General features: G+C 44.0%; 1 protein-coding gene across 8 annotated transcripts in view; it reads right to left on the bottom strand.

Moving 5' to 3' along the window:
- The window catches only part of grip2b (glutamate receptor interacting protein 2b), a 301,598-nt gene that overhangs the window by 17,597 nt on the left and 261,518 nt on the right, over positions 1-22,483 (bottom strand). For all 8 annotated transcript variants that reach the window (XM_036151436.1, XM_021320048.2, XM_021320052.2 and 5 more), the window contains exons 10-14: positions 17,376-17,531; positions 17,040-17,192; positions 16,778-16,964; positions 10,659-10,804; positions 8,501-8,581 (exon numbers count right to left, since the gene is read on the bottom strand). In XM_036151436.1, the coding sequence (XP_036007329.1) occupies positions 8,501-8,581; positions 10,659-10,804; positions 16,778-16,964; positions 17,040-17,192; positions 17,376-17,531 (723 nt within the window). The remainder of the gene's footprint in view (positions 1-8,500; positions 8,582-10,658; positions 10,805-16,777; positions 16,965-17,039; positions 17,193-17,375; positions 17,532-22,483) is intronic.

The raw sequence follows: 22,483 nt of genomic DNA, 5'->3' as shown, positions 1-22,483 counted from the left end.
ATCCGGTGGGGGTACTTAAACTAATGGTGCTTCTTGTAAAATCAGATTGACGGATTTGCTGAAGCTGTGGTTCTGGTCATGAAGGTTAAATTAAGCCCAGCACTTAAGGTTTTTAGTTGGAACATTAAAAATGTGACAAAGCTTTAAAGGGATGTGAACACTGATGTCTTATTCCCGACAAACCAGCTCCAGGAGCTTCAGTGTTCCTTAATCACCGATCACATCGACAGACGACATAAATAAATACCTTTTCTCAAATTCTTCTGCAGCTTTTAACCTATGCAGCTGCAACGTGGAAAGCTGAATTTGCAGAGACAACCCAGAGAGCCCTGACCTGATTTCAGTGGTACAGCTATATGTAGCTCCCATTCAGGCATGAGTCAATATATCTATTCATAGCCGTTGTTTAGACCCATATCCTTTGTCTGGGTGTAGAGCAGAACTGCTCTAAAAGTGGTCCGGGCTTAGACAATTGATTCATTATTATGAACTAATTTTATCCATTTATCAGCTGTTATATTTCCATGATAAAATCAATGGTGAGGGAAATAGTCAGCAATAGGTCTGAGGAGATGTTCACATATTTACACCGTCTTGACAGATGAAAACTCGCATTTTATTCTCAGATGTTGTTAAGCAGAAAACACTTCCTGGGTGTCATCTAAGATGAAGTTCAAGGTTGTTGCCACAATAAGAGCGAGAATTCAATTCAATTCAATTTTATTTATATAGCGCCAAATCATGAAACATGTCATCTCAAGGCACTTTACAAAATCAAGTTCAATCATATTATACAGATTGGGTCAGATTATACAGATTGGTCAAAAATGTCCTATATAAGGAAACCAGTTGATTGCATCAAAGTCCCGACAAGCAGCATTCACTCCTGGGGAACCGTAGAGCCACAGGGAGAGTCGTCTGCATTGTACATGGCTTTGGTACAATCCCTCATACTGAGCAAGCATGAAGCGACAGTGGGAAGAAAAACTCCCCATTAACGGGAAGGAAAACCTCCGGCAGAACCGGGCTCAGTATGAACGGTCATCTGCCTCGACCGACTGGGGTTACAGAAGACAGAGCAGAGACACAACAAGAGAGACAAAAAAGCACAGAAGCACACATTGATCCAGTAATCTGTTCTACATTAAATGGTAGTAGTGGGTGAGCCGTCTTCTCTGGATGATGTCATAGTTAACAGAACGCCAGACCAGGTGTACCTACTATGAAGAAAAAGAGAGAGAGCAAAAAGTTAAAAGCTGAAATGACGACAGTCATTTCAATGTAATACAATGCAAAACTGGAGAACAGTAGAAATCAGTAGAGTGAGAAAATTAGACCCTGATGTCCTCCAGCAGCCTAGGCCTATCACAGCACAACTATAGAGATAGCTCAGGGTAACATGAGCCACTCTAACTATAAGCTTTGTCAAAAAGGAAGGTTTTAACATTAGTCTTAAAAATAGATAGGGTGTCTGCCTCACGGACCAAAACTGGGAGTTGGTTCCACAGGAGAGGAGCCTGATAGCTAAAGGATCTGCCTCCCATTCTACTTTTAGAGACTCTAGGAACCACCAGCAGACCTGCAGTCTGAGAGCGAAGTGCTCTGTTAGGAACATACGGGGTAATCAGAGCTCTGATATATGATGGAGCTTGATTATTAAGGGCTTTATACGTTAGAAGGAGAATTTTAAATTCTATTCTTGATTTAACAGGAAGCCAATGAAGGGAGGCTAAAATTGGAGAAATATGATCCCTCTAAATAGTAATAAAATATAATAGGGATGTATGAGAGAGAATAATGATAAATACCCTAAGCTGTTCACATATTAGCTTTTACTGACACAGAAACGTGCATTTTAGTCTTGTTCTAAGAAAAAGGTTAGCTGTGCAGCAAAAATCATAGAACTATAATAATAATAATAATAATAATAATAATAATAATAATAATAATAATTATTATTATTATAAAAAACGGTCAGATAGCTCAGTTAAGAAAGCATAGGACCAGTAAACGTTTGAGGCTGCATAATTTTGTTCCTTTTTTTCTTCTTTGTTGCGTTAGTCAATCTCAGCTATAGCGTTAGACTTTTAACAAAGGTCACAGGTAGGTTAAGAAAACAAACAAAACTTTTCCTTTGGGACCAAATATCTGCCAAAATTAGCTTAGAATTCTATGAATCACTAAGACATTCTTTAGATGTATTGTCAACAAAAAAAAATGCTCACTGGGAATAGCAAGAAGTTTTCCTTTTTATCAGTAAACAGCTGAGAAAACTGTCTCAAAAGACGATATTTTAGCCTCAGAAAGGGATTTTGAAACTGATTCCTAATGACGGGGAGAAAAAGAGAAACGTTTCAGTCACTCCTGACACCTTGGGCCAATTTTTTTTTTTTTTTTTTTTTTTTTACATCTTTTGAGTATTTTTTTGCACAGAGAGTAAATATCTGCAGGAATAAAATGTGCTAAGGTTAGTGGTGACCAGTAAGTGACCATATTATAATAAAGCCATCACCAAAAAAAACATTAAACCTAGGCTGTGTCATGGTTGAGTTTTGGTTTGGCTTTGTTTTTCTGTTATTTTCATTTTTTCATCTCTTTTGGGTTAGGTTTGACTTTATTTATTGTTAGTTTTCAGTCATCAGTTATTTTCTGTCATTTTTCACTTCACCTCCTCAGCAGTCAGTCACACCTGTTATCATTTACCAGTCAATTAGCCAGATCCTTGTTCCACCTGTGTAGTGCTCTATTTAAACCTCCCTCTGCCTTCAGTTCAGCACTGGGCCGTCATCATTCCACACCTCTCCTTGCCAGTCCCCGGTTTGCCTTGGAAGCTTTGTTTTGCTCCTGTTGTTAAGGTTAGTCCTGCCAGTCACTCTAAGGACTGTTCGTTCACTGTTTGTTCCTGGAGAGGTTCAGCTCTGAGCCCTGGTGTCTCTCAAGTTCTGCTAACCTGACTAGCCGCCCTGGTGAAGCTCAGCTCTGAGCCCTGGTGTCTCTCAAGTTCTGCTAACCTGACTAACCGCCCTGGTGAAGCTCAGCTCTGTGCCCTGGTGTCTCTCAAGTTCTGCTAACCTGACTAGCCGCCCTGGTGAAGCTCAGCTCTGTGCCCTGGTGTCTCCAAATGAACTGCTAACCTGAGTGCTATGAGGCCTGCTAGCCGAGCAGCACCTAGGAAGTGTGGACTCTCTGTCTCCGGGCCGTCAGCTCCTGCCATCACATTCATCCCTGACCTTCTGCAGTCCTGAACCTCCGGTCTTCATCACTCACCACCCAGCAGACTTCCTTCAATAAAAACTCAAACTTTTAGTCCCGTGTGTGTGTCCTGAGTTCATCGGTAAACAAAACCCTGACAGTACGGCCCAGTCTAAAGGTGAACTCAGGCGCCATGCGGGACTTACCTGCAGGAGTTGACGACCCGGATATCCTCGCATATGTGGAGATGTGCGAACGCCAGATGAGGGAGAGGTATGCCAAGCTGGCTTCCGCCCGGGACCCTGCGCCACCCGTCCGGACCGACTCCACTCCCCAGGTGGTTTACGTGGGCGTTGTTACGGCTACCCCGGAACCCAGGAAGAGAAGCCACTCAGCCTCTCGTCGTCTCGGTCATCACCTCCATGACTCGCAGCTGGCCCCTCGAGTGAGGCTCATCGTTCCACCTAGCGGAGCTCCACGCATCAAGGAGAGCCAGCTGTGGGATTTCTTCTACGGTGACCGAGACGACCTTCTGCCCTGCTGGCCAGCTGCCACCCCCCAGATTGCCCCGGATTCCTCATCTGTCCCCTCCCGGCGAAGACAGCAAAACCACCGGCGCGGAGGGTCCGTCAAGGCTCAAGAGGAGGTCCAGGAGGATCCGACTCCAACCTGGGCGTCCGCTGAAGCCTGTGGCCCGGCGTCCGCTGAAGCCTGTGGCCCGGCGCCGCTCTCTGAAGCCTGTGGCCCGGCGCCGCTCTCTGAAGCCTGTAGCGCGCCGCCGCCCTCCAAAGCCTGTTGCCCGTCACTGCCCGAGGTAGCCGAGGAGTTGGTTCCGCCTCCACCAGAGGACTCCGCTCTGCCGGCCACCGTAAGCGCCGCTTTGCTTCAGCCCGAGGCCTCCGAGGGAGCCGCTTTGCCTCAGCCCGAGGTCTCCGAGGGAGCCGCTTTGCCTCAGCCCGAGGTCTCCGAGGGAGCCGCTTTGCCTCAGCCCGAGGTCTCCGAGGGAGCCGCTTTGCCTCAGCCCGAGGTCTCCGAGGGAGCCGCTTTGCCTCAGCCCGAGGTCTCCGAGGGAGCCGCTTTGCCTCAGCCCGAGGTCTCCGAGGGAGCCGCTTTGCCTCAGCCCGAGGTCTCCGAGGGAGCCGCTTTGCCTCAGCCCGAGGCCCGTGAGGAGGTCCAGGAGGACCTGCCTCCGCCCAAGTCCCGTGAGGAGGTCCAGGAGGACCTGCCTCCGCCCAAGTCCCGTGAGGAGGTCCAGGAGGACCTGCCTCCGCCCAAGTCCCGTGAGGAGGTCCAGGAGGACCTGCCTCCGCCCAAGTCCCGTGAGGAGGTCCAGGAGGACCTGCCTCCGCCCAAGTCCCGTGAGGAGGTCCAGGAGGACCTGCCTCCGCCCAAGTCCCGTGAGGAGGTCCAGGAGGACCTGCCTCCGCCCAAGTCCCGTGAGGAGGTCCAGGAGGACCTGCCTCCGCCCAAGTCCCGTGAGGAGGTCCACGAGGACCTGCCTCCACCCTCGGTTTCCACCGAGACCTGTAGCTTGGCAGCGCCTCCAACTGATCTGTTCGGCCAGAGCCGCAGATTGCGGACTTCGAGCCGCTCGACTCTGCCTCGTCGGGGCCGTCCACCACGGCGCCCCGCCTCTGACTTCTCTGTTTGGCCGGAGCCACAGACTGCGGACTTCGAGCCGCTCGACTCTGCCTCGTCGGGGCCGTCCACCACGGCGCCCGCCTCTGACTTCTCTGTTTGGCCGGAGCCGCAGACTGCGGACTTCGAGCCGCTCGACTCTGCCTCGTCGGGGCCGTCCACCACGGCGCCCGCCTCTGACTTTCCTGTTCGGCCGGAGCCGCCGACCGCGGTCTCCGGGCCGCTTGACTTTGCCTCGTCGGGGCCGCCCTCCTCGAGGGTTTAGTCGGGCGATGCTGCTCCGCCGCCTGCCTCGTCCAGGACGACCTCCACGAAGACTTTTCTTTTTGCTTAGCAGCCGTTTTTGCCTGAGCCCTTAAGGCCAGTGCCTTGTTAATTTTTGGGCTCGATTTCAGTTTTGATTACTTAGGATTTTGGGGGTTTTAGAGTTATTTAAGGGGTTCTTTGTTTTTTCTTAGAGTACTTGAGTTTCTATTTTCGTTTGTTTTTCCACCTCTGTTCTGGTGTTCCAGGTTTGCCTATAGTCTTCCGGTTTTTGCTTTGGTTATTTCTGTTTGCTTTAGAATCCTAGTTTTTTGCCTTGTTCTCTTAGTTTTTGTTCTAGCTTTAGTTATCTAGTGTTACAATAGTTTACCCGTTCCTGTCCTAGTTTCTTTGTTTTGGTTTTTGCATTAGTTTTATAGTTTTTTTTTTTTTCTCTTGTACGTCTTGCTCTTTTTCCTAGTTTTTTTTTAGTTTTATTTTGATTTTTCTAGTTTTTTGCTTCGGTTTTTCTTTTGTTATCCCTACCCTAGTTCTTCTGGTTTTGTTCTATAGGTTAGTTCATGCCTGGTTTCCTAGTTTTTGGTTTAGATCTGTAGTTTCCCAGCGCTCTTTAGGTCCCAGCGCTTCTTAGTTTTGTTTTGGCCCCCTAGCTCTTAGTCCCCTGGCGTGTTTGACGCTCTCCATTCTCCGGAATTTAGACGCCCTTTGTCTCCTGGCGTATTAGGATGCCCTTTGTTCCTGGTTCCCTGGTGTTTAGATTTCTAGCGTTTAGATTTAGTGTTCCCGACGTGCTTAGACGCGCTCTGTTCTCGATTCCCCGGCGTGTTAGGACGCCCTCTGTTTTCGGTTCCCCGGCGTGTTAGGACGCCCTCTGTTTTCGGTTCCCCGGCGTGTTAGGACGCCCTCTGTTTTCGGTTCCCCGGCGTGTTAGGACGCCCTCTGTTTTCGGTTCCCCGGCGTGTTAGGACGCCCTTTGTTCTCGGTTCCCCGGCGTGTTGGGACGCCCTCTGTTCTCGGTTCCCCGGCGTGTAAGTACGCCCTCCGTTCTTGTTCCTAGGCGTTTTAGATGTTCCTGCTTCCCTCATATCCCAACGTTCTCTTCCCCAGCCCCGGCGTTTTCCTCACGCCCCGGCGGGTTTCCCTTTGGCGCTAAGTACGCCCGTTCCTTCCCTTTGGCGTTGAGTACGCCCGTTCCTTCCCTTTGGCGTTGAGTACGCCCGTTCCTTCCCTTTGGCGTTGAGTACGCCCGTTCCTTCCCTTTGGCGTTAAGTACGCCCGTTCCTTCCCTTTGGCGCTGTCGTGCGCTCGTTCCTTCCCTTTGGCGCTGTCGTGCGCTCGTTCCTTCCCTTTGGCGCTGTCGTGCGCTCGTTCCTTCCCTTTGGCGCTGTCGTGCGCTCGTTCCTTCCCTCTGGCGCTAAGTACGCCTGTTTCTTCCCTCTGGCGCTAAGTACGCCTGTTTCTTCCCTCTGGCGCTAAGTACGCCTGTTTCTTCCCTCTGGCGTTGTCGTACGCCTGTTTCTTCCCTCTGGCGTTGTCGTACGCCTGTTTTTCCCTCTGGCGTTGTCGTACGCCTGTTTCTTCCCTCTGGCATTGTCGTACGCCTGTTCTGCCTTGTGGCGATGTTCGCCTGTCGTGCCCGTTTTTGCCTGGTGGCGATGTTCGCCTGTCAACGTCGGTTAAACGCCTTTTGTTTTGCCTACCAGCATCTGTTAGACATCCTTTTTAGTTCGCCCTAGTGGGTAGTTTTGGTTTGATTTTAGCCCACAATCCTACTTTCCCTCCACCCACCCAGGTTAGATCAGCTTAGTTATGACTCTTGCCCGCCATCCTGCCGTCCCTCCACCCACCCTGGTTAGATCAGCTTAGTTATGACTCTTGCCCGCCATCCTGCCGTCCCTCCACCCACCCTGGTTCGGTCACTTTGTAGTTTGTTTTGTTTGATAGGCCGTCCGGAGTCCGGCCTTGAGGGGGGGGTAATGTCATGGTTGAGTTTTGGTTTGGCTTTGTTTTTCTGTTATTTTCATTTTTTCATCTCTTTTGGGTTAGGTTTGACTTTATTTATTGTTAGTTTTCAGTCATCAGTTATTTTCTGTCATTTTTCACTTCACCTCCTCAGCAGTCAGTCACACCTGTTATCATTTACCAGTCAATTAGCCAGATCCTTGTTCCACCTGTGTAGTGCTCTATTTAAACCTCCCTCTGCCTTCAGTTCAGCACTGGGCCGTCATCATTCCACACCTCTCCTTGCCAGTCCCCGGTTTGCCTTGGAAGCTTTGTTTTGCTCCTGTTGTTAAGGTTAGTCCTGCCAGTCACTCTAAGGACTGTTCGTTCACTGTTTGTTCCTGGAGAGGTTCAGCTCTGAGCCCTGGTGTCTCTCAAGTTCTGCTAACCTGACTAGCCGCCCTGGTGAAGCTCAGCTCTGAGCCCTGGTGTCTCTCAAGTTCTGCTAACCTGACTAGCCGCCCTGGTGAAGCTCAGCTCTGTGCCCTGGTGTCTCTCAAGTTCTGCTAACCTGACTAGCCGCCCTGGTGAAGCTCAGCTCTGTGCCCTGGTGTCTCCAAATGAACTGCTAACCTGAGTGCTATGAGGCCTGCTAGCCGAGCAGCACCTAGGAAGTGTGGACTCTCTGTCTCCGGGCCGTCAGCTCCTGCCATCACATTCATCCCTGACCTTCTGCAGTCCTGAACCTCCGGTCTTCATCACTCACCACCCAGCAGACTTCCTTCAATAAAAACTCAAACTTTTAGTCCCGTGTGTGTGTCCTGAGTTCATCGGTAAACAAAACCCTGACAGGCTGCAACTTAAAGTAAGAATAAACGTTCATTTGCTCTGAGGACGGTGGACTAGCTTGACAGTGAAGTGTGAGACTGAGAAGCATTCTTGGTGTCAAGCTCTGCAGTAAACATTTGCCAAGACAGCCTCTAGTATTCAGGCTCGGGTGAAAGTTGGCAGAAGGCATTCACTCCCAACACGCCCCAAAAAACATTTTTTTAAATGAACAGCTCGTGTTTTCAGGTAAAACTCAGTTGAAAGCCAACACTGATAAAGGCAGAACGCGTACAGGAGCAGCAGAAAATCCTCAAAACAAATCAAATGAGCTCCTTCAGGGATGCATCAGAAATGTTGCAGATTCGGCTATAATGTCTGGCCCTGTCTAATTGGAATAAATGCTGCGGAATAAAGTTTCTTGAACAAAACTAATAAAAACAGTGGGATGTGTGATTGGCTGTTCTCAGAGGCGTAAGAAAAAGGCTTCTTATACTAGTAGTTCTTGGTGTTTTCGGCTGATCTGTTCTTCGGGGGGGATTACCAGGATGGCCTGTTTGTTTCAGATTGGCTGCCTAGTGACTAGCGGTGCCGCCAAACAAAAGGCAGATCATCTGAAGAAGGATTTGTGTGTTCCTACCACTGATGGTGAGCCCCAGCTCCACTCCTCTTTTCTTTGGCAGCTTGACATGGAACGTACCGCTACTAGGCACCACTGACTCTGCAACGGAAACACAGGCATGGAGTGTTCAGCACCCGCAGATAAGACTAAATAATAATAAAAAAAGAAGAGATAAGTAAATTCATCCAGCTTAACATTTTGTAATTACATTTGGTTTATCTGCTCTTTCCTGCACTGATGGAATGGCGCTGATTTAAAAGTTAAACCACTGTGAGAAGACATAACTCCAAGCTTGGCTGCTAGTTCATAGTTTAGTGGACGAAGCAGTGAGATCAGCTCCTTTTAGAAAACTTTGAAAACACTCAAAATATTCATCCAACAGTGAAACTCAAATGAGGGGAAATAACATCCCTTGTCTTTAAAAGAAAAGAAAAATAAATAAACTACGTGTGCGTCAGCCGTAGGTACGTTAAAAAGTGATCTGATGGAGAGCGGTCACATACAGTTTGAGGCAACAACGTTAATGGGAATTTAATGAAGGATTTATGTTTCTTTGCATACTTTTTGGTAATGTTTCCCAGCCCTTCACATTAAGCTATGTTTCTATCTTATGAAACTATTTTCTTTTTGCAGTGTTGGTTGTTCAGTGCGTCTAAGAATTGTTGATACCTCTGATTGCTTGGAATTTGTACCTATTACTTTTTAAAAATATGTTAATGTGGCAGGAGCTTTATTTAAAATGGTCCAAGCAAACATAACAATGAATGCACATTTTACAAAGGTTGTTGACTTTTCTTTACATTATGTCCATCAATCATTGTGTGTGGCTAAAGAACTGTCGGTGCGTCAGTACCACAGCCATCTTGGCACTTAAAGTAGAAAGGTTTGCCTCTTCTGTGCAGAACTTATTTACTTGGTGCTTAAAAACCTGATGAACATTTACTAAAAACTCAATTTGTTTTTAAATTTCATGTTAGCACCTGGGAGCGCAATTAAACATCTCAATAAAGTTCACCTTCTGGTAATTGTTAAATGACAGATTTAGCTACTTAAGGCATCTCTCTTATGTCTGGAAAAATTAAATCATAAAAGTATAATTTTAAAAATGCATGAGAAAAATTATTAATTTAAAGAAGTGTATATATCTTTTTATTTTTGTTTAAGATGTTCATACTATTAAAAATTATATACTTTTTTGGTGTTCTATTGTTTCATGTTGTATTTTTCTTTATTTACACTTCACATCCTATTTAGGTGTGGGATTTCTTTCTTAAAAAAGTTATCTTTCACCTCTTCTCTTTCTTTTTTTTTCTCTTCTTGTTTTTCTTTTACTTTCCTACTTTCCCATTGTAGTGTCCATATAATTTGAAATTCTCCCTGCAGGAATCACAATAAAGCTATTTACATGCACAAATCAAGCGGAGCATTATGGCGAAAGCTGTTTGCTCCACTTGTGAAAGCAAAATCTGTCGAGCTCTATTTGGCATTAAGATATCAATTCTTATTGCCACATTGCTAGACAGGACACTGGGAAAAAATAAATAAATAAATAAAAAAATAAAATAAAAGTTATCTTTAAAAAATGTATTGCTATTTTTCTGCAAATCTGTCATAAAAAAGAAAAAGAAAAGACATCACATTCTACTATGGAGTTTTTCAGCATAATTTGACATTCTAATAGGCCTTAGTACTTTTACAACCTATGTTTAGAAGCACACACTTAGTTTAAAAACTTATCACACCTAGCTGTTTCTTTTCATAAACATCACCCACTAAATAAATGAGGAGAACCAAAACTTCGCCAACCCCTAAACGGGAACTGATTAAACTTTAATCAGCGTGTGGGTTCAATATTTTTCAAATGCAATGTGATGTAACTTTCCTTTTACACAGGACCCAGCGCCGAGACAATTCACTAAATTAACGACGTGCATTTCAGTGGAGTTAAAAGCCTTTTGACAGGGGCATGCCCTGCAGCAAAACGCTCCAATTATTCCGTCCACCAGATCAGCCACACAGTTTGTAAATAGATTGAAATACAACAATTAAACCATAAGCATGTCTGCATAGCCCCTAAAAAAAGATGCATGACCCTGTGCGTTAACGAATGCTTTGGAATTAAAAGGGACACATGCAGAACGAAGAATGTTGCAGATATCTCGTTGACTCCACAAACCTGCTACGTCAAACTCGATCTCCAGCGAGACCTTATTGGTCAATGCAGCGTCACGGAGCAGCTGATTGGCTTCCTCCAGGGTTCCGTCTTCCGTGGGGATGCCGTTGATTGACAAAAGACGGTCTCCAACCTGCAGCAGGCCACACCTACAACAGTTATCAAGGTGATGTCAGCGAGACTGAACACACAAAAAGCACATTCAAGTCAGTCACACGGCGCTGGAAGACGTGAAATACTCCGTGTTTCTGTGACATGGTCTGCATGACATCCCTACAGAGACGCCATGTAAACATGTCAGCTTTAGGGTCACCACTAGGGCTGGGCAATGTATGGAGATGTTAAAAATAAGGAGATTTTTTTGTAAACAAGATGTAAAATGAAATTATATCGTTGATATCGAGATGGTTCATGTTGAGTTAGACTTACGCCTTTATTTATTCCAGTAGGTTCTTTTTCGGACGTTTCCCGTGTTTACCTACAGCTCTTTATTATAAAAATGAGCCTGTGAGACATTTGGAATAAAGCTTTGATTCAGAGATGCCTTTTTTCTAATTCATTTATGAAAAGAAAAACATCAAGAATAATATCGTACATCAACATTCAGCCTAAAAATATTCAGATATTATTTTTGGTCCATATCGCCCAGCCCTAGTAACCACACTGTTTATGTAAAAATGTAATAATTTTACAGAAAAAAGTGTAAAGTAACACTGTCCGTGGGTTGTGGATACATAATGCCGTTGTTAGACCTGGGAACATTCCTCACCTAAGCAGACAAATCAAAGGATTTAACAAGAGAGGTTTGCTGACTGGCTTTATCTTTCTTCAACATTCGGCACAAGCTGCTTTAAATTATGATTTATGTTTTTATACTGCCCCCTTTAGTTGCTTTTATGTGTTTCAAAATGATCCGTTGCTCCAAGAAAATGACCACCTTTGTCTTTTTGCTTAAATCCATCATGGCTCGGCGTGGATTTACCTACTATTCTGTAAAAGCATGATGAGAATCATTCAAAAATATGTGCATTCATTGGTACTGTAGATGAAATTGGATGCTTTGTTGTTATTCTTTTTTTATAGTATTCATCTAAAACCCTCCTGAGAATGAACAGTTTATATGAAAATGGGATTTCAGCAAATGATCTGTGTTTGGGATGTAGTTTTCGTGCTGCTGTGAGGAGCTAAATTAGTTTGTTTTACATGACTGGCATTTTCTGAATATCTTTTTATTATTTTACCACTGGATGTTATGCTTACATTGTCTTTTTTACCCCTGCAAAAATTATGATTTTTTTAAGTCAAATCACAGAATTCTGATTGAATTTCAAAATTTCCAAATTCCCAAAGAAACCAGTCACCAAGGATTTTCTAAGGCCGTGTTCAACTTATTATCTTAATCATCGTCTTCAACAACCTTTCTCCTCCTTAATGAGACCTTGAATAAAACTGCACTCGAAATAAATATGGGATTTTCAGAATCAGAATCCTCTTTATTTCTGCACTCAATACATTTGACTTTGTCTACAGTGCTTACAGCGGACAAATATTAACTATTCATGTTTAAAGGAGCAATAAGCAATTTTCCACCACTAGGTGGAGCTTGCACACCATCTGCAGACCAAAACCAGATGTGCATCAAGCCACGCCCATTCCCCCTTCTCACCCATTGGTGAGCCTGTTTGCAAAGGATAAATACACAGCAGAACATCATCACCATTCAGAGGAACATGTCTAGCGAAGAAGTGAGTAACTCATAACTTCATAATGCTGTCAGCAGGAGAACGTTTTGATCCGATGGCCTTGCTCTCTGCCAATTGGTGCCTGCTGGTGGCCTTTTATGGGCAGGAAGAGGGCAGCTGTTCATGTGCACGTACATGCACGGCTATGTAAACAAGAGATTGGAGAATCAAACAAAGAGATGGTGTGTGACGTTTAACCATAGTCCATCTAAAAAGATACCTTTAGTTCTTCGCAAAAGTATTTTTTAGTTCTTTTGTGTCTACAATAATGAAATTTTGCTTATTGCTCCTTTAATGTTCCTTTTTTATGCAGAAAAGAAAAAGGGGGGGTCGTGAGTTGCGAAAGTGCAACATACTCATTTTGTTTCACAGCAGTGTAGCTGGACAAGCACAGGACAGACCGAATGGTGGCAGTGTGGAAGACGTCCAGCAGCTCCTCGGAGAAGGTGGGACTTCTTGAGTTGCTGAAGGGCGTCCAGTCTCTGCTGGGTGTTCTTCCACACAGTGTCTATGTGTGCGGACCATCTCAGGTCCAGAGGAATGGTGGTTTCTAGGAATCAAAAGTGATCCACAGTGTTGTTGAGGGGTAAGTCCGGTATCATCTCCACTGTCTTGAGCTGGTGAGGCTCCAGGGTGTTCTCACCACTCCAGTGGACCAGGAGATCCACATCTATATCAGGACCTTTCCCCATTCTGGATCAGACCAATGACAGTGTTGTCATCTTAAAGCTTCATCGGTTTCGCAGCCAGGTCCAAAAAGATGAAGTCCCTGTCCCTGATGAGGTGCCGATGATAATGGGTCTAAAGATGCTCCCCAGTCTCACTTGTTGCTGCTGTTTCATCAGAAAGCTGGTGATCCACTGACAGGTGGAGGTCGGTACTGTGAGCTGGGTGAGCTTATGGTGGAGGATGACTTGGTTGAAGGGGTTGAAGTCCAAGCAGAAGCCCACAAACAGGATCTGGAAGTACGTCTCCGGGAGGTCGAGGCGGTACAGGACGAGTAGCGGTACCGAGTTAACCGTCTCACCTGTTGACCTGTTTGCCCGGTAAACGACCTGCAGGGGGTCCAGCAGGGGGCTTGGGCTGTCATTAAGATGGTTCAACACCAGCCACTCAAAGGATTTCATAACCAGGGCGACAGGTCTGCAGTGACTCTACCCTGCGGTTAAATCACCACAGACTTGTTTCCTGGGGACCGAGATGAAGCAGGGGGACCTCTGACAGAGCTCCAGAGACATTAACAGTGACCCCAAATCCCAAAATATGCCAAAAATCTCAACACCTGACTAATAAATAACCACAGTCAAAACTATCCAAACAATATTCACTTGCAGCATAAAAATAAGGTAGTTTAAATTGCATCTTTTTTTTATTTTATGGCAGAGCAGCATAGAGTTAGAGCTGTCTGAATACTGTCAGGATTACCGCCACCTGCTGCTAAGCGTGTCTGCCTTTCAGACTGTCGCCTTCGCAGGCTTGACGTGTTTAGCTTGCTTCAATTGGTTTCATAATTGTGTCTGTCATCCACAGCAGGTGGACAAACGTGTGAGCCTTAGCTTTTCGGTGGTGCAACAGAAAGCTGCTTAAACCGGGACGCTAGCTTGAAACCCGAGTCTTCTCCAAAACCTGCGAAGACTGTGGAAGTTACAAAGTTCGTCCCAAGCTTAGGAGTCCTTTGAGGCAGGCTGCTGTGAAGTTGAACTGAAAGACGTGCACTTATTGATTCCTCCGGCATGAGCAAGAGGAAGCAAACTAATTAGCGTTTTTTAGCGTGGGCACTAATGGAACAGGGAGTATGGCCTCGGGGTGCAGAAACACACCCAGCACTCAAAGAGGCAATTCATAGGATGGAAATATCAACCCGTAAACAGACACACAACAAAGACACAACGGATAATTGGGTTTCAACCACCTAGATTAAACAAAGCTGTGTAGGACAGAGCGGCAGAAAGCGGCCAACGTGCAAACAGACATGCACACAATTACACTGATATAAATATTTGGAAAACCACCAATAAACCTGAGCACATGCTCACACGCCTACGTGGAAACCCGGTCAGGCGGAGCTGCTAACACGCAGGACTTCATTCTCGCACATCCCTCCCACTTAAACGCCAGTATCTCAGCACACATTGGAGAGCCGCAGTTAATAATGCCACTAATGCAGCGCTAAAATCAATACGTCTGCGCACCCAGCCACAGTGAGAGGCATTAACGCGGCAGCAGAGCAGGAGGAAAATACATCACTTAAACACTATAATTCTCTTAGAGGTCTTTAAAGTGAAACAGGCCACCGCATACATTAAATCTTTATTCTGGCTTCCTTTCTTCAGTTTAAGTAACAGAATAGCATCATCAGTCTCTCCTAAAGACCAAGCTTTCTGATCAGCGAGTACACTGAGCCTTAATGGGAAAATTCACACTTTCATAAAGAGTTTATTAAGAAAAATGTAAATTTTTCCAATACATTTTCATCTTTACACATCCATGTAATGAATCACTTTAAATCATGTTTTATTCAAGTTTTTTTTTTCTTTACATATTTTAAGTGTTTAATATTAGATTTTATTCAAGTTACTTATGATATTCTTATGTGTTTTATATTGTATTTTGCTCAGGTTGATTGTAACTTATTTTATGTATTTATCAGGTACGCTCTTCCTTTTTGTTTTTAAAGTGCTTATAAATAAAGTTGGCTTGGCGTGTTGCTGTTTATTGCTAAATCTTCTTGGGCTAATTTACCTTCTTGAAATTCAAACCTTCTGTCAGACCCTTTCAATAATTTCCATAAATGCGTTCCAATCTGGCTCGTTTGTCAGATTAAAAGTTGCTTTTGAAAATCACAACTTTTAAGCATACTTTTCATTAAATCAAATTTTCTGTGTTAAATTTTTATTTTTATAAGTCTGATGCAATATTCTAATCTTAAACGTGTTTTCATTAGCAGCAATCAGAAAATTATCACAACAGAAATAAAGCCTTGAAAGCATCAGACTTTGTGTGATTAATCATTAGAATATTTTTCATTAAGTGAACTGAGTTACTTAAATTAACTTTTCAATAATATTCAAATTTGTTATTTGGGTCTGTAGTACTTATGACAAGGCCCAGTTTAAAAGTACTGTTGAATGTTTTTTTTAAGCTACTCATTTTTGGAATACACTTAATAACATAATTAGTCTAAAGAAACTTCCTTTTCCTAATTTATTTAAAGCATCTTCTTAAGACTGCTCTGAAAGAGTTCTATTTTACTGTTAATTAATTGTCTTTAATTTTATTCGTAGCATTTTGAACATCCAACATGTACAATGGCTTGCAAAAGTATTCATACCCCTTGAACTTTTTCACATATTGGTCAGATTCCAACCACAAACATAAACATATTTTATTGGAATCTTATGTGAAAGACCAATACAAAGTGGTAAAGAAAATGGTAAATGATTTTATTTTATTTTTACATATAAAAAACTGAATAGTGGGGTGTGCAAAAGTATTGATATAAAAATATAATGATTGAATACTTTTTCCACAATACATCCGTAGCCAGCCTGTTCCTTTTTCACAATACCAGTTTTTTATTTGTAAAAAAGACACCTTTGTGTTGGCCTTTCACATAAACTTCCAATGAAATATAATGTAATGTGACAATTTGGGAAAATGTTCAAGGGGAGTTCTTTTGTGAGCCTTTTTTCTTTTTTGCATTAACTTCTGTAGTCTTATTTCAGTGTTTTCCTTTTTGAAGCTTTTCTGTTGGAACAAGAAAAGATTTTCTTATTTCTTTTTCTTCTTATTGTAACACACAAATCCGAAACAGCTATAAATCTGAAACGAAATTCACCAAAAAGCCATGCACCTCCTTTGTGATAAAATGGTTCACATGTTATGTTTTTTAATGCTTTTTGCTTTATTTATTTCATTTTATTTTTAATTTTTATCCACAGCGACATGTGCTGCTGCCTTTCTTGGCCAAGTCACCATTGTGACAGAGGCTTCTTTAAATCTGGTTAAATAAAAAAAATGCATTTTACATTTTCTTTAAATGCATTTAGCAATATGGACATAGTCCATAGATAGTGACCTGTCCAGGGCTACCCTTGCCTTTCCACTATCCACAGCAGATAGGCAACCCGCAGCCAGCCTTCTGTCAATCTATGAGGCTTAAGCAGCGATAGAAATTTTATTGAAGGGTGCAATCAATACATAAATCAACTAATTTTATCAAGTAAAACATTTTTGGAATGTCAGCACAACAATCAATCCAACAAATGCAATTGAAACAAGTACTGCATCTGGTCGTAGACATTTTAGGCCGCAGAGTAAAGGCTACAGGTCCTAAAGATCAATGAAAGAGTCCAAATGTGTCAATAAGCGTGGGCTCACCTCTCTGCTGAGCTGTCAGGCTCTATGAATCGAATGAGGGGCGGTGCAGAGAGTGTTTCCGTTGCAAATATTCCTCCCTGCAGCTGCACTCCAAAGCCGTTGAGGGGATCGCCCGTTAAGACGACCTCACTTGTCTCCACGTGGACCACCTGACCACCGGGACCTACAGAACTTGAAGCTAGGGACACTGAACAAACACGCGCACACACGTTAGATTTACTGTCTGCAATATCCGGTCATTTAACGGAGAGGTGGAACCCACAGGAACTTTTGTGCTCTTTCTTCCTCTGCCGTCGTTTGAGCAGCGAGTTACGGGGACTCATGGGAACTGCCGGCCTCGGCAACGTGTTTGAGCTCTGGCTACTGGGGCCTGACGTGGTTGTAGAGCTGGTAGAGAAACTGGCACATACAAGAGCTGCAAGAAATAGAAAGAATATGTTTCCTTTTTTCTGCCGTGCATAAACACGTAAGAAAGAAAAAAACACTACTGTAGGTAGAACAGGAAAAGACAAAAACAAGTAGAGAAATGCCTAATATCGTGTTAGATATCGTTGAAAGATATTAACCGGCTTACATCCTTAGAGGACTGAGTTCTTACACTTGCAGTAGTCTAGGCTGTTGATCGTGTTGTTGTTGGATGCGGTCCACGACTTGTTGAGGGTGGAACTGGTGTTGCAGAGGGTTGAGTTTTGAGGGTGACAGTAGTTTATACAGGGATCCCAGGTGTGGGGATGGTCTGATTTCTGGACCTTCACTGAAACAAGCAAGTCAATTTGTTATTGAAGGAGATATAAGGGCAAAAATGCTTGAGGCTATCTTTGAAAACCATCAGGTGTCAGATTAGAACAATGAAGTGATGGTCAAACGTGAGAAGAACCAAAACCAAAGATGACATTTTTGACTTGGAAAGATGTCCATTGTGCTCTTTTATAACCTAAACCAGGAACATATATTCAAATGAAGTTTATTTCTTTCTCTAATCAGTTGAGGCCAATAAAACACTTTGGAATGGCCGCACTCCTGGTTGGGATGACACACGTGGTCCAGGTACTTTAGGTTGGCAACTTCAAGTTTAGGATAGGCTTGAGCTTCTGTCATGTTTCACTATCCTCCATCCATCCTCCAGCAGCAAAACAATCAAGCTGATTCCATATACCTTTTTACCTGCCTTTATATACTGGGTTCCCACAGCCTCTGGTTGCCAGATCTTTGAAAGCCACAGATGTCCAGCAATATTTGCCCGCCTTGCCTGATTCCCGAACAAGTTCTTGTCTTCCTGGAGTTCCTTGTCTCACCTTGCCCTCATTTGGACCCCTCTGTTTTCTGGACACCACCTAGACTGTTCTCATGACCACAAATCTTGTCAAGCCCTTGGGATCTGTCCGTCATCGTACCCCGGTTGCCGCCCAGAGCCATCACAGAACGCCTGCTCAGATTTACCAGAGATGCCTGCAACAAGGCTTTGTTTATTCATTTTTTTTTTTAAAAAAGCGCAATACTGTTTCTGGTTTGCATATCAGGTTCTCTGTCAGTCTGAACATTGCAGCTGTTGTTAGTTGCTGGATTGCTCCTGAACAACCTAACTAATTCCCTACCATCTGGCAGTCTGTGTTAGATGGGGAAAACATGGATGTACAGTGCCTTGTAAAAGTATTCACATCCCTTGGCTTTTTACCACTTTTGGTATATTCCAACATTTGGGTGACTGTGGCTCGATTGGTTGTCTCACAATTGGAAGGTTGTGAATTTAGCCTCCGCCGTCACATGTCAATGTGCCCGTGGGCAAAGAACTTAACCCCAAGTTTCCTACCAATCTACATATTGGTGTATGAATGTGTGTGCATTAGTGACTGCAATTGAGTGAATGCGGCTTTAGTGTAGAGTGCTTTGAGTGGTCAGTATGACAAGAAAAGCACTATAAATGTTCAGTCCTTTTAATTTAAATGTTTTTTAATCTCATTTTGTGTGATGGATCTGTACAAATAAATATTTTTTAGTGAAGTGAAATGAGTAAATGAGTAAAACATATTTAACAAAAATATTCAAAAATATAAAAATCGGAAAATTGGCATGTGTATCTACCGCTTTGCAATGAAGGACTTAAAACCTGTTAATGCCACCAGTGTCATTCAAAAGACCCATAATTAGTGAAATGAAGTGTCACGTGATCTATCAGTACAAACACGCCTTTTCTAAAAAGCCCCAGAGGTGTAGCACCCCTAAGCAAGATGTATCACACCATGAAGACCAAGGAGCTCTTCAAACAAGTCAGGGACAAAGTTGTTGAGAAGTACAAGTCAGGGTGGAGTTATAAAAAAGTATCCAAATGTTTGATGTTCTTTTAGAGCACCATCAAATCCAGCATCTTCAAAAGGAAAGCACATGGTACCACAGCAAACCTACCAATAGAAGCCCGTCCACCAGAACTCGCAGACCGGGCCAGGAGGGCATTAATCAGAGGCAGCACGGAGACCAAAGGTAACCCCTAAGGAGCTGCTTGGGTTCAAAATAGAGTCTGGAGGATTGTCCATAAGGCCACAATAGGCCACACACTACATAGAGCTGTTTTTTTTTTTTTTTTAGAAAGAGTGGCCAGAAAAAAAGCCATTAGTGTTAAAAATAAGAAGGCACCGTTGAGTTTGCCATAGGGCACGCAGGTGACTCCCCAAATGTACGGAGGACGGTACTCTGATCAGATGAGACTAAAATTGAACTTTTCAGCCACCGAGGAAAAAGCTGTGTTTGGTGCAAACCCAACACATCCCATCACCCCAAAAAAACACCATCCCCACATTCAAACATGGCGATGGCAGCATCATGCTGGGTTGATATTTTTCAGCAGCAGTGACTGTGAAACTGGTCCGAGTCGAGGGAAACATGGATGGTTCACCTTCCAGCAGAACCAGGACCCAGAGTATACTGCCAAAACAACACTCCAGTGGTTTAGGGAGGAACATTTAAATGTGCTGGAATGACCTTGTGAAAGTACAGACCTCAATACCGATGAGAATCTGTGGTGGAACTCCAAGAGCACTGTTCACAAACAAAAACCATCCAACATGAAGGAGCTATGTAACCTTGAGGAATGGTTAAGGTTTGACAAGCACACAGAGACCTACCCAAAGCCACTTGCATGCTGAAGTTTTTGCCTGTGCAAGTTCTCAGTTATCCGGGTCATGGCAACAGCAAATAGGCTTAACTCGGAAGCAACCGTGATTTCACTCAGTTCTTCCTGAAGACGTTTCCACGCCGATCCAGGAGACTTTGTCAGTTCTGGAGGCTCGCACTGAGCAACCTGCAGTTGGAGCGCTGCTGTTTTTAAGGACATGGAGGCCCATCCTCTTAGGCACATTATAAGTAAGTAATCAATGAGCCACCCGCCACTGTTCTGGACGTTAGAAGCTATTGCTTGGTGTGAGTGGAGGACTTGGTCACCTGAATCATGATGAGATGCTGATGTAATCTCTTTTGAACGTGTTGGAGGCTCAATCTTCATCCTCTTTTTAGTGATGGCTTTTCTCTTTTGACCAAGATGGCTTCTTTCACCCCTCTTTCAAACCATCTTCTCTCCCTGTCCAAAATCTGGACATCATTGCCATCAAAAGAGGGTCCTTTGTTCTTGAAGTGCAGGTGGACTGCTGAATCTTGCCCCATGTTTGCTGATGCTGAAGTCTTCTATAATTTTTTTTCCCTTTGCTGTTTGCTGCACAATATCAATAATAAAATGTCTTCGTAGTTGTGGGCATGCACTGCAAATGAAATGCTACAAACTCTCAAACAATCAATTTTAGTTCCAGGTTGTGAGGCAACAACACATTAAAAATAGTTTAAATGAGCTCAGCCAGACATTTATTGGAGGAAAAACCTTTTTTTCTGCGGCGTCTCGTGCTGAGATCATCAGCCTAAAATCAGGGCTGCAGTGTGGCAGCCTCACCAACCCTCTGTGTAATTCTTTCACCCGAAACTCTTCCCTACACTTTGAAGTTGATCCAAACCTGCAGCATGCCTCTGCAATCATACGGTCACGGGAGTCGGCTTATTCAAATGACCGCGGCTTTGGAAAGACTTGGGACTGAATATGTGTTTGGGAACCCTGGGGTTAGTGCTCCCATAACTGTGGAAACACACTCACATCCAACCCTCCTTGAGCAAGTCATTAGGTCCAGTAAGACACGACGGAGAGACGTCTGCACTGACAGGAAACGATCGCGGCACGGCAAAGATCGCAGATCAAGGCAGACAGGACACGCAGAAAAAAAGTCACTTTGTGTAGAGTCACATGTGATTTCTGCATGAGCGCGTACACCGAGCAGATACCTAAAAGGTGAGGAGAATCATGTGCACACAGACTGACTGCTATGCTGCAGTGACACACAGCGAAACCGCAGAGAAAACGCATACACAGCTTAAATCTTTTAATCAGAGCGTCTATTAATAAAGCAGCGGCGGGCCGGCTGCTGGGTCTGCTGGAAGGCTATGAGTTTCCTAATGAGCTGTGTTCATTTCTCATGCACACACGGCAGTCACACAACTGTGATTACCAGCAAAAAAAAAAAAAAAAAAAAATCAATGAATAAATTTAGCCTCTTAGAGGCAGATGAATAATATGTTAGGATGCCATGGATGGCGAGTTTTTGAATGTGTTGATTGTTGACATGTTTAAGGGTTTCCCTCTAAAAGCAGCTTTCTGCCACTTCAAAATAAGCACACGAGAGTGGTGGGAGAACGAGCGACGATGAGCTAGGAGAGAAAGGAAATGAATCCAAGGGAGAACTGAAGAGAATTTCTATGAGCTCTACAGAGAAAGCCGAGAGAGACTGACAGAAGGAAAAATGATTTCTGAAAGCTGTAATATAACTCTAACGACTTTAAGCAAGTATCGTCCTCACTTTACGTTGCTCCGTCACTCAGGAGCATTTTTCAGTGGGCCACCGCTTTCCTCACACTGAGCTCACAGACAAAAATAAATAAATCAACGAAAGCAGATGCAACATCCTTCAGTCCAAGTTTAAAGTAAATTATGAGTATTTCAGCCTTTTCAAATAGATTTCTGTCTTGACTTCTCTCCTGTGTCTAACCATGACAACGGAAATGCAGCACAGACTAGTCCACCATGTGACACAATAAAGAAAATGTGTCAATTTATTCCATGATTTGGAGTAAATCTGCATAAAATCAGGGAAACACGAAGGCAATAGTATTGCCCAGTATGGCAATGACAATATAAATACAATTAACCCACATTTTAGTGACTCTACTCTGTCTTTTTCTTCATCACACCTCCCCACATCTGCATTTTGTGAGCCTTAGTAATGTTGCCCCTAAAAATAGGCTTCAAGTGGGAGCATCGAGGGGAGGGAATATCCATCCAACAAGTCAAAAATACTGCACAGTGGCGCAGTGGGTAGCACTGTTGCCTTGCAGCAAGAAGGTCCTGGGTTGAAATCCAACCCTGGGTCTTTCTGCATGGAGTTTGCATGTTCTCCCCTGTGCATGCGTGGGTTCCCTCCAGGTACTCCGGCTTCCTCACACAGTCCAAAAACATGACTGTTAGGTTAATTGAACTCTCTAAATTGTCCTTAGGTGTGAATGTGTGCGTGAATGGTTGTTTGTCCTGTCTGTCTCTATGTTGCCCTGCGACAGACTGGCGACCTGTCCAGGGTGTACCCCGCCTCTCGTCCAGTGAACGCTGGAGATAGGCACCAG

This window comes from Fundulus heteroclitus, chromosome 20, assembly GCF_011125445.2.
Source record: "Fundulus heteroclitus isolate FHET01 chromosome 20, MU-UCD_Fhet_4.1, whole genome shotgun sequence".
NCBI classification, from domain to species: domain Eukaryota; kingdom Metazoa; phylum Chordata; class Actinopteri; order Cyprinodontiformes; family Fundulidae; genus Fundulus; species Fundulus heteroclitus.
The sequence above is the reverse complement of the archived record's forward strand: the minus strand, read 5'-3'. Positions and strand labels throughout refer to the sequence as shown.